At 43.1% G+C, this 16,686-nt stretch overlaps 2 protein-coding genes, 2 non-coding genes and 1 pseudogene across 4 annotated transcripts; 1 reads left to right on the top strand and 4 right to left on the bottom strand.

The window, feature by feature from the left end:
• Nucleotides 1-4,309, bottom strand: part of LOC121443923 — a 31,341-nt pseudogene extending 27,032 nt beyond the window's left edge.
• Nucleotides 4,310-5,222: 913 nt separating this feature from the next.
• LOC121443919 (histone H2A type 1-E) lies at nucleotides 5,223-5,639 on the bottom strand. Its single transcript, XM_041645682.1, has one exon. It carries the CDS (start codon nucleotides 5,629-5,631, stop codon nucleotides 5,239-5,241), a length of 393 nt encoding a protein of 130 aa, XP_041501616.1. The 5' UTR covers nucleotides 5,632-5,639; the 3' UTR covers nucleotides 5,223-5,238.
• Nucleotides 5,640-5,881: 242 nt separating this feature from the next.
• LOC121443920 (histone H2B type 1-H) lies at nucleotides 5,882-6,313 on the top strand. Its single transcript, XM_041645683.1, has one exon. It carries the CDS (start codon nucleotides 5,900-5,902, stop codon nucleotides 6,278-6,280), a length of 381 nt encoding a protein of 126 aa, XP_041501617.1. The 5' UTR covers nucleotides 5,882-5,899; the 3' UTR covers nucleotides 6,281-6,313.
• A 4,202-nt stretch (nucleotides 6,314-10,515) lies between these two features.
• On the bottom strand, nucleotides 10,516-10,587 carry Trnam-cau. Its single transcript has one exon. It is a non-coding gene; the product is annotated as a tRNA-Met (tRNA).
• Nucleotides 10,588-10,932: 345 nt separating this feature from the next.
• On the bottom strand, nucleotides 10,933-11,003 carry Trnag-gcc. The gene has a single exon. It is a non-coding gene; the product is annotated as a tRNA-Gly (tRNA).
• Between the last annotated feature and the right edge of the window lie 5,683 nt (nucleotides 11,004-16,686).

Raw genomic sequence — 16,686 nt, 5'->3', positions numbered from 1 at the left:
TAATAGTTGTAACTAAGACTAGATACATATTTTGAAAGAAAGTAAGCAGTATTAGCTTAGCTGGTTTTGACTTAGTCTTTAATCACCTCTGTTTATGACTCAGCTTGGAAATAAAATGGAGCTGGAGTTTCACGTAGGGAGAGGTTGACCATCTATTAACATGGAGAACACAACTTAAATTTTCTATAGTGATCCAGTATTCATATACATGATTCTGCTGCTGTAATACCGAAATTAAATTTCACAAGCCAGGTATGGGTGGTTCTTACCTTTAAATAACTGTTGCTGTTTGAGGCATTGGGACAGCTGAGTTAGAAGAAGCCAAGGGCTGAGGAAATAGGATTGCTGTTTGTGGTGGGTCTATAAATTAACAAAAGCTTAGAAAATAAAATGTTTCTAGCTTTATTTTCCTGTTATGAATATTTGCAGTTAACCGCTGTACCTTGCTGTCTTACATTACTGGCTCCTGTCATAAACTGTTAGGAACATTGCTTTGCCGGTGTGTTCACATCTCTAAATCCAGTGTTCAGGAGGCAGACAGGCAGATCTCTGTGAATTCCAGGCCAGCCTGGGCTATACAGTGAGACCCCATCTCAAAAACAAAAATTCATTTGCCATAATCAAATGAGTTAAGTATTTATATACTGAACAGTTACACACACACACACACACACACACACACACACACACACACACGGGGGGGGGGGGGCAGGGATGGTTCCTAAATGAGACCACAGTAATAATGATGATATTGAATGTTGTCATCCCAACCCCAGAAGTACTAATACTAATAAGCAGACAACCTGTTTTCAGGAAGTTTAATTTCTTCTGGAAAGCCAAAGGCTATTTGGAGAACAGTGGGGTCAAATACCCTTGATGCAGCCTATATTAGCATACGGGAAATCTGGATAAGGAAAAGGAAATTTATATTTATATCATGTAATAGTTATGTTGTCTTAAGAGGCTCAAGCACAATGGCTGTTATTTTACCTCCTTGAATCACCTCACCCTTAGACACCGTAGGTTAGTGTCTGAGCTATAGAAACAATCTAGGGAGCAGAAACCCAGAAGTGAGTGAACATCATAAGAAGGGTGAAGAAGTGTGCAGATTTAGGGAACAGGAGCATGGTGCTTTCAAAGAATAAAAATCTACGGATGGTAACATCTGCTCGGGAGGCTAAAGGAGATGATTATTGAGGGATACAATGGGGATCCAGCAAAGAATGCCCGTAAGCACAGATTCATGCCTGAGAGGAACAAGCCAATTAGGAAGTTTGACGTTGACAATAGGCAAAAGTTCCAAGGGATATCCCTCTTCTTCGATTTTAAATGTTTGCTATCCTACTGAATTCCACATCTTTATGTCTGTGGGAGACTTAACCCCTCTGTGTGACCTTTCCTCTAACTCCACGATTTCTTCTAGGAAAACAAAAAACAAAAATAAAACTAAACACATATCCTAGATCTATTATTCAACAATTCAATTCTTTACTGGTCCTTGTCTTGATAAATAACATTAATGTCTACCCACTAGGACATGCCAATAGTATGTGCCACCTGGTATTCACTTTTATATGCCGTTACTAAAGCAAAACTACATTCTTATCTGGGAGATGAGGTGTGCTCGAGTTTTTAACGTTTCTTTCGAGGATGACCTGACCACGCTATTGTGATAGCCACTACGTGGAATATTGTCAGAAACAGAATAAAATGTACAGGTAGGCATATCTTAGCACTGCCCCTGAAAGAACATTCCACGGAATTCTAACTGAAAAGCTAAAACGGTGAGATGTATACTGAGTATTGATCAGTGCAAACCTGAAAAAAAAAAATCTTGTGTGAGGCTGTCTAGAGTCCGTAATAGAGCATAGTGTTCTGCTTACTGTCCAGTCGACAAGAGGCTCAGCCTGGGTCCAAAGACAAACTCTGCATCTGCAGTGGTGCCACTGGCCTTCCTTCCAAAATATTCATCTTCTTTCCAGGGACCACTTTCTTGGAGAGGGACTTTAGTTTGCTTTAGGGACTGATGCCAATATGAAGCATATGCTGCTATTATTATATTTAAATTTTTATATTATTATATATTTATATTATTTATTGCATATTTATATTATCTTTAAATTTTTATTCTGCGTTTGTGTGTAGTGTGTTGTGTGTATTGTGTTTCTGTTTTTAGTGTGAATGGTAATGTGTGTGCATGGAATGCAGGTGTGTGGCCAGGGGTTGACATTGGCTTGATCACTTCCTGTGATCTTCAGTTGAGGTCTCCTAATCTGATCCAGAGCTGATGGAGTCAGCGGTTAAATTAGTCAATTTATCTCTGCCTCCCCCTCCTTTGCACTGGAGTTACAGGCAGCACAGGATCGCTAGGGACCAGAACTCCTCTCTTGCAATGAGCTCACTGACAAGTTGAGACAGGAAGGTTATATAGGTCACTTGGCCAGGAGAAGCTGAATGCTTGTGGAAAAGGAAAATGAATGTTAGATACATGGATACTGAAACTCAAGGACGGCCCTCACGGGCCACAGGAAGCTGTGGCTGATCATGAATTTTGCATCTTCTATCTGGTTTTCTTGCTGGTTTAAGTACTCTGGCTGATCATGAATTTTGCATCTTCTATCTGGTTTTCTTGCTGGTTTAAGTACTCTGGCTGATCATGAATTTTGCATCTTCTATCTGGTTTTCTTGCTGTTTCTCCGCGCACTCATCCATTTATCCGAGGATTCTGAACACAGTTCCAGGAGTATACAAACCACAAATTCCCTTCCTGGGACTGGAGAGATGGCTTGTACCTCCTCCAGAAAGACCTCAGATTCCCAAGACCACATGACGGCTCAGGTAAATAAGGGTGTGAGGAAAAGCTAAAGGATACCCCAGACTCAAACAGTACGTAAAACCAAAGAGTGTTTATTTCTTGATTAATTAATATGCAGATCGTTGACCTACACAAAATGGCGATGACCCCAAGAGGACCACGTAAGTTCCTTAAAAGTTTCAAGAAGTTACTTCATCTCACGTATAATTGGTTAAGCAAACAGCAGGTACATTAGTATACTTTTAATTGGCTGAGACTGTTATCATTTTTGGACATATTTGCACAAGTTTGGGCAAGTTCGGACTTTGAGTCAGGGAGGCTGCAGGACTTGCCCTTGAGACATTGTGAGGCTGACCTCAGTTAGGCCTGTGTTTTCTCTTGTCCCCGAGAGTAAGAATATCGCGGGTAAATGTCTTGGTGGGAGACACCTGTTTTGCCTTTCTCAGAGAACTGACACCTAAACTCCATTGAGTGGGAGAGTTTAACCCCTTCACTCACAACCCTCTGAACTCTAGTTGCAGGGGACCCAATGCTCTGTTCTGGCCTGACAGCATCAGGTACACAAGTCGTGCAGACATGTAAAGATTAACCACCTCACTTTTTGAGCACATCTGTCACTACTTGCTAATTCTAGCAGGTAAAGAGGACACTATGAATTTATAATCGGGAAGAGGGACGGTGTTGCGGCAGATTGTTATCGAAACTTAAGCTTTATATATACTTAAAAAGATGGCTTTGGACTCTAGCTTAAACGGCTGCTAAGTCAGGATAGAAACTGACCAAATACACTTAGGAACTAAAGCCAACCGTCTAACCTCTAACACATGTGGTTTTTCTGGAGCAGCTCGCTAAAGAGGGTAAGATACTATTAAATTGGGGAGTTCAAAAACAAACCTTGGCACATATTAAATACGTGCCTCAGCAAAACAAACCGGGCAGCAATAAACTAGAAGTGAGCAAGTGTTTTCCTAAGGGGAAAATCCCAAAATGACAAGGCTCAAACAAAAGCCAACAGCTCCTTCCGTGCAAATATGGGTGGCTCTGAAAAGAGCCTTTGAAAATACACTGTGGAGACCAACTTAAGCCCTCTCCCCGCGGATGCGGCGGGCCAGCTGGATGTCCTTGGGCATGATGGTGACGCGCTTGGCGTGGATGGCGCACAGGTTGGTGTCCTCAAACAGACCCACCAGGTAGGCCTCGCAGGCCTCCTGCAGCGCCATGACGGCAGAGCTCTGGAAGCGCAGGTCGGTCTTGAAGTCCTGCGCGATCTCGCGCACCAGACGCTGGAACGGCAGCTTGCGGATCAGCAGCTCGGTCGACTTCTGGTAGCGCCGGATCTCGCGCAGCGCCACGGTGCCGGGCCGGTAGCGGTGGGGCTTCTTCACGCCGCCGGTGGCCGGGGCGCTCTTACGGGCGGCCTTAGTGGCCAGCTGCTTGCGCGGGGCCTTGCCGCCGGTGGACTTGCGAGCGGTCTGCTTTGTGCGAGCCATTACTACAGCCCTAACTCCACAAAGAAAACTCTGAACCTGGAAGGCGCGCGACCAAAATTTATACGGAGGAGCGGATTCTGATTGGTCCAAATGGCTGCAGGAACAATTTAATTGGCTGTTGACTTCTTTGGTTTTCTGCATGATTTGTGTTTTTTTTTTTTTTGAGCAACAGTGTGGAATTTCCGCTAAAAGACAACCCGACCGGCCATTAGTGGAAATCAATTCTTCTTAAAGTGTTTATTTTACAGCCTTCTTTCTGTTTCAGATTATATGAAAAGGTAACGTATCAGGTAGTGACTTTTAAAAGCGGTTTTAAGTGGTTAGCAATTTGGATCCTGCAATTCGTGAATTTTAATTTGCACAGAGCAAAGAAGGCGGGGATTGGAAGTGTGCTTAACCGTGGTATCACCAAATTATATTTTTAGTTGGTTTTGATGTTAGCAAATGGCAGCTGATTTGTCAGTCATCCGTGTGATTCAACATTCAAGTGAGGACTGTACAGTGATTAGTTATTTCCCAGTAAATATGAAGTGTCGAGTTGAACATTCAGTGGCCAAAGTGTCTGTCTTAACCTCTAGAAAACTCAGGAGTTAATAAAATTTTTATTTAATGTAGAGGAACATACAGGACCAGTGATTTGTGCAAAGGGTGGGGCAACAGTTGTTTTGGGGGGGGAGAGGGATTCGAGACAGGATTTCGCTGTAGCTTTTGGAGCCTGTTCTGGAACTAGCTCTTGTGGACCAGGCTGGTCTCGAACTCCTGCCTGCCTCTGCCTCCTGAGTGCTGGGATTAAAGGCGTGCGCCAACACTAAAACAAATCTTATAATGGCCTTAACAGCCATTATTCTTCCCGTAATGGTCAGTTCTTTTAGAGAAAGAGTGAGTGGCTCTGAAAAGAGCCTTTGGCATAGCTAAAAGGTTGCTTTAAACGACTTATTTCCCCTTGGCCTTGTGGTGGCTCTCGGTCTTCTTGGGCAGCAGCACCGCCTGGATGTTGGGCAGGACGCCGCCCTGCGCGATCGTCACGCGGCCCAGCAGCTTGTTGAGCTCCTCGTCGTTGCGGATGGCCAGCTGCAGGTGGCGCGGGATGATGCGCGTCTTCTTGTTGTCGCGGGCCGCGTTGCCAGCCAGCTCCAGGATCTCGGCCGTCAGGTACTCCAGCACGGCCGCCAGGTACACCGGGGCGCCGGCGCCCACCCGCTCCGCGTAGTTGCCCTTGCGGAGGAGACGGTGCACGCGGCCCACGGGGAACTGCAGGCCGGCCCGGGAGGAGCGGGTCTTGGCCTTGGCGCGAGCCTTACCGCCCTGTTTGCCGCGTCCAGACATTGCACCAACCTAACTGGAAAAAAAGCCTATTGAAGAAAAGCAACACTGGCTTTTTTTATAGTTACCGCAGGGCGCGAAAACGGCGCGAGCTCATTGGTTACACATAAACACCAACGGTAACGTGGCTTTTAAAAACTTCTTTCTTTGATTGGACAGTTTGTAGATGACGTTTTGCGATTCATACTAAGCATAGCCACAAGTTTCTTTAAAAAGGGACCAGTGACTGTTTCCCCCGGAGACTGTTGTGTTTCTGTCTTTCTCCTTCGCTATGCCTGACCCTGCGAAATCCGCGCCCGCCCCGAAGAAGGGCTCCAAGAAGGCCGTGACCAAGGCGCAGAAGAAGGACGGCAAGAAGCGCAAGCGCAGCCGCAAGGAGAGCTACTCGGTGTACGTGTACAAGGTGCTGAAGCAGGTCCACCCCGACACCGGCATCTCTTCCAAGGCCATGGGCATCATGAACTCGTTCGTCAACGACATCTTCGAGCGCATCGCGGGCGAGGCGTCGCGCCTGGCGCATTACAACAAGCGCTCGACCATCACGTCCCGGGAGATCCAGACGGCCGTGCGCCTGCTGCTGCCCGGGGAGCTGGCCAAGCACGCCGTGTCCGAGGGCACCAAGGCCGTCACCAAGTACACCAGCTCTAAGTGAGCGCTCCGACCTTACTCTTAACCCAAAGGCTCTTTTCAGAGCCACCCACAATTTCGCATGAGATAGCTGTTACATGATTTCCTTCTCTCTCCCATTTCTTGCATAATTCTTTGGCGAGGCAAGCTTTGTCTTCCCATGACAGGAATATTTGGACACTTAGTCCAATGGCATACCGTCTAAGGGTTGTCCTTTATTTTGACAGTTGTAAGGTGAGGTTTATTTTTTTTTTGTAAATTATTTTTATAACTGTACGGGTTACTCAAATTTTAGGCGTCTCACTGGCCTTTGGATCCGGGCCAAGTCAACTCTTCATACCTAAATATTTAAAGAGGCAGGTTAGCAATGCTGAGTGAGTAAAGGTGAATCGTTACTGGTACCCAAGTAAAAGCGGGACCCAGTAGCTCTTGAAAACTAATTTTAAGTAAATTCAGCACGACTTATGTGTGAGAGGCTATCTTCAAGGGTGTGTTCATTGTCATGAATCCAGCAACAAGAGTCAACCTACACTGAAAATCAGCGGACTCCAGCTGTTCCGCCGAACTGCGTAGGTTACTTACATCCCAATATTAATGGGAGTTCCATGCACGACCCAGGGCCTGCAATTTACCATAATCCAACTAACACCTAACTTCTTTTTTGGTGTCTCATGGTATTAACGTTTCGGTTACCGCGTAGTCTACTTTCTCCCGTCAATCATGTTTTGTAGATCTTTCTCCACCTATGAAAGAATAAGCTTCACCACCTCGGTCCCTCCACAGGAAGACTGCAGTTGATGCATGGCAGGTGGGGCTATTTAGGGAATGAGCTGGTCTGGCAGAGTGTGTGAAATGTCTCTTTTCTGCCATCTTGTGGCATCAAGTAGAAGCACAAGTCCATGACTGAGTTTTCTTGTTCAGACCTGCTTCCTTCTTGTGATGAGTGACTTGCAGTAGGGTTGCTATTTGTTTCCTAGAAACTACAGGAGTCATTCATGTGTGACTGAGCAAGAGGGTGTACGACCGAGGGGACTAGGGAGAGCATAGAGGGAGTGTCTGGTCAACGCTATCAAATAAATAAATAAATAAATAAATAAATAAATAAATAAAATACTACTCAAAAGCAAGTTAAAATAACTGAAAATAATTAGAGGCATGCTTTCTAGCTTTAGATCCTTTAATGGTGTGCAGTGCTTAATCATGCGCAAAGATCTTATTGAAACACTTTAGTAGAACGGCAGGGCTGACAAGCAACAGAACACAGACAGATATTTCTTGAAGTTCAAGAGCAAGGTGTGATCAGGTGTGGTACTTCTTCTGAGGCCTCTCTTCCAGACTTGGTAGGTGGCTGCGTTCACTCACAAATGTGAATGCAAAAAGATGTATTTCAGCCTTAGCAAAGGGATTTGCTGTACAAAGAAAACGGCTTCCTTGAGGTGCTCTCTCAAAATGACACTGTCTTGTTTGTCGAAACAAAGAGTCCTGTAGGCCAACTGTCCTTGAACTAGCTATGCAGACAAGGACTACTTTAAACTCTTGATTCTTGTGCCCCTGTGTCCTATGAACTGGCTCAAACGTATCTTCATACAGCTGTTCTCTTTTGATTTTATACTTGCCGTGCTGGGGTGGAAGGAACTCAAAGTCATGGTATCAGAGTCTGCTCCCAAAAAGTCAGCCAGGGTACCAGAAGGGGGGTGCTGAGGCTAACGAAATGTTAGATTGAGAGAAATGAAGACAGAAAACACAGGATAGGTTCGGGAGGTCTGTTGGTCAAGCCAAACAGCCCTGAGTTTATCTCTCAGTCAGCATATATATTAATAACAGGCAAAAAGCAGATCACAGAACAACAACATCATCCTGTACTGTCCTTGAGAGAAAGAAGCATCCTAGCCTCATTGTCTATCCTGTGGATCCTGCTGGCAGCAAGCAGTTTTTACTTTGTAACTGGATGTGCCTTTGACTGGCGTTCAACAGCCTGTGTCTTAATAGATGATGTGTTCTCTATCACGGGCAAAATGTTCTTTCCCATGGCTTAATCAGAACTTTCTCACAGCCCTCAAGGATGCCGGAGCAGGCAGAGCAGGCAAGCTTGAACTCAAATGACTGTGAAGTCAGAATGGGCTCCAGATAGAAACTGAGTTAAATAATGGAATTAATGTTATCAGGGGTTGGTTAATAGATTTGCTTGGGAGACATTAAATCACACAATGTAGGATTTAGCTAAGGGTGCACTGATCCCCAAAATAATTAGTATGCTTAACTAGGTCTGTTAGAGGTAAGCAAAATTTACAGCGCTAGGTTGTAAATGTTCACTAGGATTGACAGGCCATTAGGCCCATTCCCCCAAGAACAAGACTCTAACTGGCATTGCAACCTGAATCATTAAGTTCTGGCCTGCCATTAAGTCCCCATGCTCTTATTACGAGAAGCCTAATCCTCCAATGTGGGCAAGATGGACCTGGGTGACAACTGTGTGGACAAGAACGACACTGTTGTACTTCAGAAATAATTCTGGCCAATCTTGGCTGTGTAAATCTCCCATCTCCCCAAGTGGCCAGACGTGTAGTCTTCTGCCTCTGTTCAAACTGTAGCCTGGACAAGACCTTAAAATGTCATTTAAGCCTGCTAGTGTGGTGGAACGCATAAACCTATAGTGTACGTAAGTTAGGGAAATCTTCTGTTCTAGGCCATCTCTTGCTTGGGCATTTGCTGTCATCCTTTATCTCTAACCGGTTGTACACAGTGATTTCTCATTACGAGGACCTACTCTTTCTATAACAGTATTAGTGACTTTTCCCCATTGCTGGAGCCAATTAAATTCCCGACCCCCACCACAGCAACTTAAGAGAGGAGAGGTTGACTCTGGCTTAAAGGTCGAAGGGATCAGGGCAGAGAAGTCATTGTGGCACACTTGAGGGGGTGCTAGTCTAGAGGTTCACATAGCCAGGAAGTTTAGCGCACTTATCCTTTGTACTCGGTCCAGGGCCCAAGTTTGCGGAATGGCATTACCCATTGAATGAATCTAACCTAGATAGCTCCCCACAGACATGATCAGGGACACCCCCCTCCACTGTCTTCTAGAACTCTTGATACTGTCATCTGGACAATATTAACCATCGTACTTGCTAATAGAAAATTCCATAGAGAGGGAGAATTAGTCAGTAACTAGGAGGTGAATTGAATACATCACTTAAAAAACAAATTCTGTAAGTGGCTATCAGAGTATCCACAAACAAGCTGAAAAACTCTTTTTTTTTAAATATTTATTTATTATGTATACAATATTCTGTCTGTATGTCTACACCAGACCTCATTACAGATGGTTGTGAGCCACCATGTGGTTGCTGGGAATTGAACCTTTGGAAGAGTAGGCAATGCTCTTAACCACTGAGCCATATCTCCAGCCATGAAAAACTCTTTCTTAAATAAGGCCCAGAACAGAACGTGATCATTCCTTTCTCTACAATTGTTTTAGATAAACTGAGTTTGTGTTCAGATCTCTATGAGGCTGAAAACTGAGAACTGGAGTGGATAATATGACCGCAATGATTTTGGAAAATACTTTCATTTTATGAGTCTCTCTCTCTCTCTCTCTCTCTCTCTCTCTCTCTCTTCCTCCTCTCCCTCCTCTCCTTTAAATATAAGAAACCTGTAGTCAGTGTGTTATGATATAAAATAAATAGATCAATGCCATGTTATAATTTCTGTAATCTTTGAAGAATAATGTTAAATTCTGGTGAGTGGTACACCAGAAAGTGTGTCTTTTAATTCATTCCAAACCACAAGTATCCAAGACGTGTCAAGTGTCACCAGGCTCGGCTCAAGGTACAGTGGAAATCACGGAGCAGAAATACAATAACCCCGGTCCTACTGAAAGAGCTTCCCAACACTGCCAACGGAATAAAGCACACCATACTGAGCTGGTGGTAATGATCGGCAAGGAGGAAAAGGGAGTACGAGGAAAAGTCTGCTCCATATCACTTTCTCTGACACTCTAAATCGGGGCTAGCCTTAAGCTCCTTTGAACTGTGGCGATCAGACACGCTACTTTGGCCGCTGGGTTTAAAACCGCCGCTCCGAGACTGCCACCATCTCCCAGGTAATTGAAAACGCGATGTTTTCAACTTGAGGGAATATTTGAGGGCAGCACGCTTTGATTGGCTACTATTTTCCTTTTCTATAAGCAAACGGTAGGAAGTTGATAAAGCTTTAATTCTGTACATTCTCATTGTGGTGAAAAAGTAAAGGAAAAAAGGATACTAGCAGAGGATGGTTTCGATCCATCGACCTCTGGGTTATGGGCCCAGCACGCTTCCGCTGCGCCACTCTGCTAACCGCAAGAAACTGGATTTGAATTCTTACTTTTACAGAGTCATGTAACTCCGCCCTTTTTAAAAATAAAATGGTTGACTGTCTTATTTAGAGACTAGGATTTTGCAAAATTCGTTTAGGAAACTTATTTCAAATGGCCTCAGAAAAATAAAATTCACTGTTTCTTTAAGAAAACAGTTTGTCGCTAACCTACTAGTCCTTTTTATTTGAAAGGGTGATTTTAATCAAAATATGATTAACATATACGAGTCATGAAGATGTAAGTAGGTAAAACGTCTGACTCTGAGGGAAATTGTATTCTCAAGATGTCCTTTTAAGGGGAAAGAAAAAAGTTGAGGTATACCTTGCATTGGCCGGGAATCGAACCCGGGCCTCCCGCGTGGCAGGCGAGAATTCTACCACTGAACCACCAATGCTTAGTAAAGGAGTGGCTGTAATAATCTTATAAGTGTGTATATTGCCTATTTTTAAAATACGATTTTTTTTTTAATAAGAAGGTATGAATGTTATTTTACAGTTTTATTGTAATGCTTCTTCCTGATTTATTGCAACCATTGGGAGTCCCAGGAACTTGACACCGCCTTGAAGACCATAAGTCTCCCTTTAGGGATGGAAAGGTATTCGGACCCGGGCAGTAAGGGGGACCCGGATATTGTTGGGGGGCAGTAAGGAGGAGAGCACCTGCGGAGGCCGTGAATATCACCTCAAGGGCTAAAATTCTCAGCACTCGCTTAGGAATCTGGACGGAAACGGGAGGAACGCGAGCAGGAGAATGAAAAAAGTTAAAAAAAAAAAAAAAAAAAGGGAAGGAATTCCCCAGGCCAACTAGAGGGCGCAGAAGAGCAGAGCAGAGGGAGAAGAGGAACCCCACACCTGCCCAGGTTCGTGGGATCCAGTGCTGCTCCCTGCTGGTCGCCTTAGGAGTTTCAGTCAAGGTTACATTGATTTAGGAAGTAGCTCCCAGGTGTCCTTTAGGAAAACCGAGTGCAGCGTCTCATCAAGGGATAACTTCTCCCAAAAGGCACAATCACGACTTCCATAAAAATATAAACATGAACTCGTTTTAGACGACTTTGTATAATATAACAAACTCAAGATATGATTTCTGTACTCAATCAACAAAAAAATCCAAAGAAGAGAAGCTTTTCCATAAGGGATCAGGAATGACGAAATGAGTGTGTGAACGAGATCGTAACTAGGTTTTCCTTTGCGCATATTAAGTCTGGCTTTGCCTGGGGTCTCCTTTCAGGCACCTCCCGGATGAGAATATAAATGTGCAGCCCTACAAAAACTTCTGGAGAAGTTGAAAGGGTGGAGAAACTCTCTCCAAAAGTCTTTAGGATTCCGAATATACGATGGGACAGAAGCTGAGGGAGGAGCCGGGCGATGAAGGTAAGAGAAGTAGCGGGAAGGTGGGAGATAAACCAAACAATCTCTTTTAGGTATGTTGCCTCAAAATCCCAAATCCCGTGGTAGAGGAGAAAGGATATTCAGTATTGTTTCGAAATGTAAAACCTGTTCAGCAAAAAGAGCTGTATAGAAATTTAAAAACAAGCCACTGACAAGCAGAAAACATACACTACTTTCCTGATAAAGGGATTTTCCCCAGAACACATTGTTAAATTAAAAACCATATTGAGGAAGGAGAGACCTTTGGAAGCAGCACTGGAGAGAGAGACTATGGCAGTAAGAACACTTTCAGAGCTAAACTGTCCAAAAACAAAACTTAAAAAAAAATTACATTCAGGAGAGACTTCAATGAAAAATTGCTATGGCAAAGAAAGAAAAGGACTCCTTAAGAAAAGGAACAGGCCTTTATGCTGCAGAGAACACTGATGCTAAGGCTGGGGCCTCAGAAGCAGTGATCCTATTTGCCTCTCAACCTCTCACCCACTCAGAGGGCGGAAGGCTCACGTGTCACTATTCTTTTTGAAAGTTTTACTTTGTTATTATTATTTGTGTGTTGTGTATGTGTCTTGCAAGTGTGAGGCTGTGCGTGTCGTGGAGGTCAGGGGACAACCCTTTGAAGCTTAGAGGCTATGCGTAGGGCCTTGTGATTGAACTCCCGTCTTCAGGTCTGAATAACAAGTGCCTTTGCTGTTGGAGCCATCCCTCCATCCCTGATGCCCGCCCCCTCTTGTTTACTTACAACAAAGCTAGATTCTCATTATTTGTCGCTGAGTGATGAGCTGAACTACTTGCTTACCTTTGCCATCCGCCAGACTAAAATGCTCACGGACTAAATGCTGTTCCTCTTAGCACGAGCCAAGCAACAAGAGCAGCTTCCTTGTGTGTAAGGCATTCTATGATATGATCGTGCTGCCCTTTCGTCTAAATTCCTCAACCGCTGGCTTTTTCTGGTGTAAGGACGTTAAAGGAGATCATTCCTTTCGAGTCCTTCGTAAAGCACAGAGCCAACACCTCTATTAAGAAAAGAGGTTAAGAGGAAGAAAACATAGCAACTATATTTGATCAACGTTTGACAAGATGTGGGAGCCTTCAGACAGACCATTTAAAGACCCATGGTGAGCCATCTATCTTCATGATTGCATTTGTTGAAGTTCACCTTGACTAAGTGGGCTGAAAGGAGAATCCAACAGATAATAAGCATACTATATCACACAGTAGAGACAAAAATCCTCACTCTGAACTCTGTAGGTGCAGAAGGCATTTGATATATTCAACGGCCCTTGAAATGTATGTTTATATACCCATGAACATATATACACCCTCATCCCCCCCCCCTCTCTCTCTCTCTCTCACACACACACACACACACACACACACACACACACACACTCTTTCCTAGCCCTTGGGAGGCAGAGGCAGGCAGATACTGTGAGTTCAAGTCCAGCCTGGACCCACAGAGGGAGTGCCAGGACAGGCTCCAGAGCTACACAGAGAAATCCTGTCTCAAATCCCCTACCCCCCAAAAAATTTTTGGTCAAAAAATAATAAAAACACTGTAATCACATTTCTTGGTTTAAAAATATACTATCAAGCAGAAACAATCAAAATAGAAAAGTTCTGGCATAAAAACAAACAAAGCGATAGCAGAATAGAAGTAATCCTGTACTTCTATGTCAACTGATTTTTAACAAAGATGCAAAAAACACATTTTCAAGATAGGGCGGGCTTTGTATTAAAAAATAGAGGAAATATTTGACAGCATTAGAATGTGGAAGGCTTTTTTGGACAAGCTCTTAAATGCACAAGAGATAAAAGCCAAAGTAAGTATATGGGACCATATCAAGCTCAGATGCTTCTGCACTGAGAAAGCAACTGAAAATGAAAGATGGAAGATGTCTGCAAATTGTATATGTGTCATCATTCAGAATATAGGAGGAATTCAAGATATAGCAAGGCCTTAAAAGACAGAAGAAATGGCAACAGACCTAAGCAGACATTTCAAAAAGGATGACATAAAGATGGCCGGGGGATTTCTCTAAGAATGCTGAGCCTGGCTTCATCAGGGAAATGCAAATGAAACCCACGATGACATTCTGTCATTTCACCCCAGTAATACTCGGCTTTATAATACTGGTGATGGCACAGATAAAGTGGAACATTTAGGTACTGTTGGTGCTAATGTAAATTAGTTACCCACCACAGAACACAATTTAAATTAGCACACCTGTTATAGAAAACAGTTTGAAGATTCCTCAAAGACCTAGAAATACCACATAATGCAGAAATCTCACTGCTGCACACTCATTTATAGTGCAGAAGCCTCACTCTTGCACACTCATCTATAGTGCTGAAACCTCACTGTTGCACACTCATGTACAGAGCAGAAACCTCACTGTTGCACACTCATCTAGGAAATGGCATCAGTATTTCGAGGCATCTGCACTCCCATGTTTACTGTGGCTGTAGTCACAACAGCCAAGGGATGGGAATTTTAATTTATTCTCCTGCCAACTTCTGACCAAAGTTTAGTTCAATGTATATCCTAGTAAGCGATGCAATCTCCCTTCTACTGCTTCAAATAGGAACAATATGTAGAGTTTAATATCTTCTTATGATAGTAAGATAGGGATGATGCTAGGAATAAGAACAAAGTGGATTCTTGCCCATCTTATCAAGATTCTAGGAAACAGCTTAACTTTGTCCTTCTTGCTTTAGCAGATGAAAGCCTACGTGATCCCCAGCGGCAGAGATGGCTCAGCACTTTAGCGATGAGGTTGGTATACAGGCACGCCTCATACCTTGTGTTACCTTAATTAGCAAGAGGTGGGGCTGAGAATCTTAAGAGGAAGTATTGATTCTAGATGATTTAGATGGCTCCCAAGTGCCATCCTGGATATTTATGAGACAGACTGAGAGAGATTTGACCGAGGTTCACAAAGTGGAGAAAGCCCTGTGAAGGGACCCAGAGGTGAGACCACATCGCTGTGAATAAGCGACCTGACACATGCAAGGCCTGCAGGCGCTGCAACAGGAAAATGGCCAGGCTGGTTGCTACCTTGGTTTCAGTTACAGATGCAACAGGAAAATGGCCAGGCTGGTTGCTACCTTGGTTTCAGGTACAGAACCTATGGAACTTTGAAAATCTTCTTCACATCTAACCAAGTTCTTCTTATACCTTCTAGGACCCTAACCTTTTGGGTAGAAGAATCTTTACGAGCTGTGCACTGCGGTTCCTCTCCAGCATTTGTAAATCTCAGAGACACTTACTCATTCCTGTCATTCCATATTTTCTAGTGTGACATTCATGAGCACAATCAAAATAAGCAATTCTGTCCCTTGAAGCCACAACCACCAGCTCAACATCTACACAAGACTGGAAACAGTGTTACAGCTGTCATTTTCTGTCTGCTTTCTTTCCTTTAGTCACTTAGAGGAATTCGTGTATTAAGTTTGATCTCACTGTTGAAAACTCCTGAAACAGAATGAAATAGAAAAGCATTGAGTAGGTTGTTGACTCAACCTTGTTTCATAAATATCTGGTTTCCAAGATTGTCAGGAATGGTCAACTTTTTTAGGACTTTTATAGTATTGATATTGTTATGAGTTCTTCCATTGTTGATGTTGGATTCCCCTCTGGATACTATGAATATGTTTTATTACCTTTGGTTAATAAAGAAACTGCTTTGGCCTATAGTAAAGCAGAATAAAGCCAGGCTGGAAGAGATAGAGAGAGAAAGTAGACAAGTCAGAGAGAAGCCATGTAGCTGCTGACAGAGAAAGACACCAGAACAGAACTTTACCAGGTAAGCCACAGCCTTGTGTTGATACACAGATTAATAGAAATGGGTTAATTTAAGATGTAAGAGTTAGATAATAAGCCTGAGCTAATAGGCTAAACAATTGCAATTAATATAGTTTCTGTATGATTATTCAGGCCTGGGCAGCCAGGAAATGAAAGTGCAGCCTCCACCAACACATTGTCCTAAAATCAACTTCTTGAATTTTTTTACCCACTGGTAGGAATTCTTCTCCTTATGAAAGAAACTACATTTTTCGAGCACCCTTCCAATCTGATGTCAATGACATCAGGACAAAGCACTCCCTACTCCGTGATGAATAAATCCATGCCTTAAAAAGTCTTTGAGAAGGTACCTTTTAGTGTAGAAAATGAATTTGAAATATCTATACTAATTTATGTTAAATACCACCCATTTGTTGCTTTTACTTCAAACCTTATTTCTCACATTTTTAGAATTATTATCTCTTATTACATCATCCTTTTAAAGTTGGCCGTCCTGTCATTTTTAAATTTAGACAGGCTATTGGTAAGTGTCAATTAGTAAAGTAAAATATTTAAATCTTGTAGCAACAGTGAATTCTTCCCAAGATAGTAGCATTTTATTAATAACTTTTAATGAGAAGTTTAAACATAGAGGGAGCACATAGGATGATTCTGGCCCCTTAGTCACAATTGCTCCACATGGTACAAAAGTGTAATATGAATCACCTGGGGAGATAAAGAAACACATATCATATGTATATGCATCAACTAATAAGAAAATATTTCTAGAATTTAGATGTAAATCCCTTTAAAATTCACTGGTTTAGAGTGTGCTGGATTGATTTGATTGCTCATCTTTTAAACCATAAAATGCCTCGATTTCCTTCACTCTGCTTACTCCTCCAACC

The sequence above is a fragment of the Microtus oregoni genome, unplaced genomic scaffold (assembly GCF_018167655.1).
Source record: "Microtus oregoni isolate MIOR12 unplaced genomic scaffold, Mior012 000115F_ref0000277, whole genome shotgun sequence".
Classification (NCBI taxonomy): Eukaryota; Metazoa; Chordata; class Mammalia; order Rodentia; family Cricetidae; genus Microtus; species Microtus oregoni.
Note: the sequence above shows the minus strand (reverse complement) of the source record. Positions and strands in the feature narration are given on the sequence as shown.

Coding starts and splice junctions, on each gene's coding strand:
- LOC121443919 (XM_041645682.1), bottom strand. CDS start 5,631: ATGTCTGGACGCGGCAAACAGGGCGGTAAGGCTCGCGCCAAGGCCAAG.
- LOC121443920 (XM_041645683.1), top strand. CDS start 5,900: ATGCCTGACCCTGCGAAATCCGCGCCCGCCCCGAAGAAGGGCTCCAAG.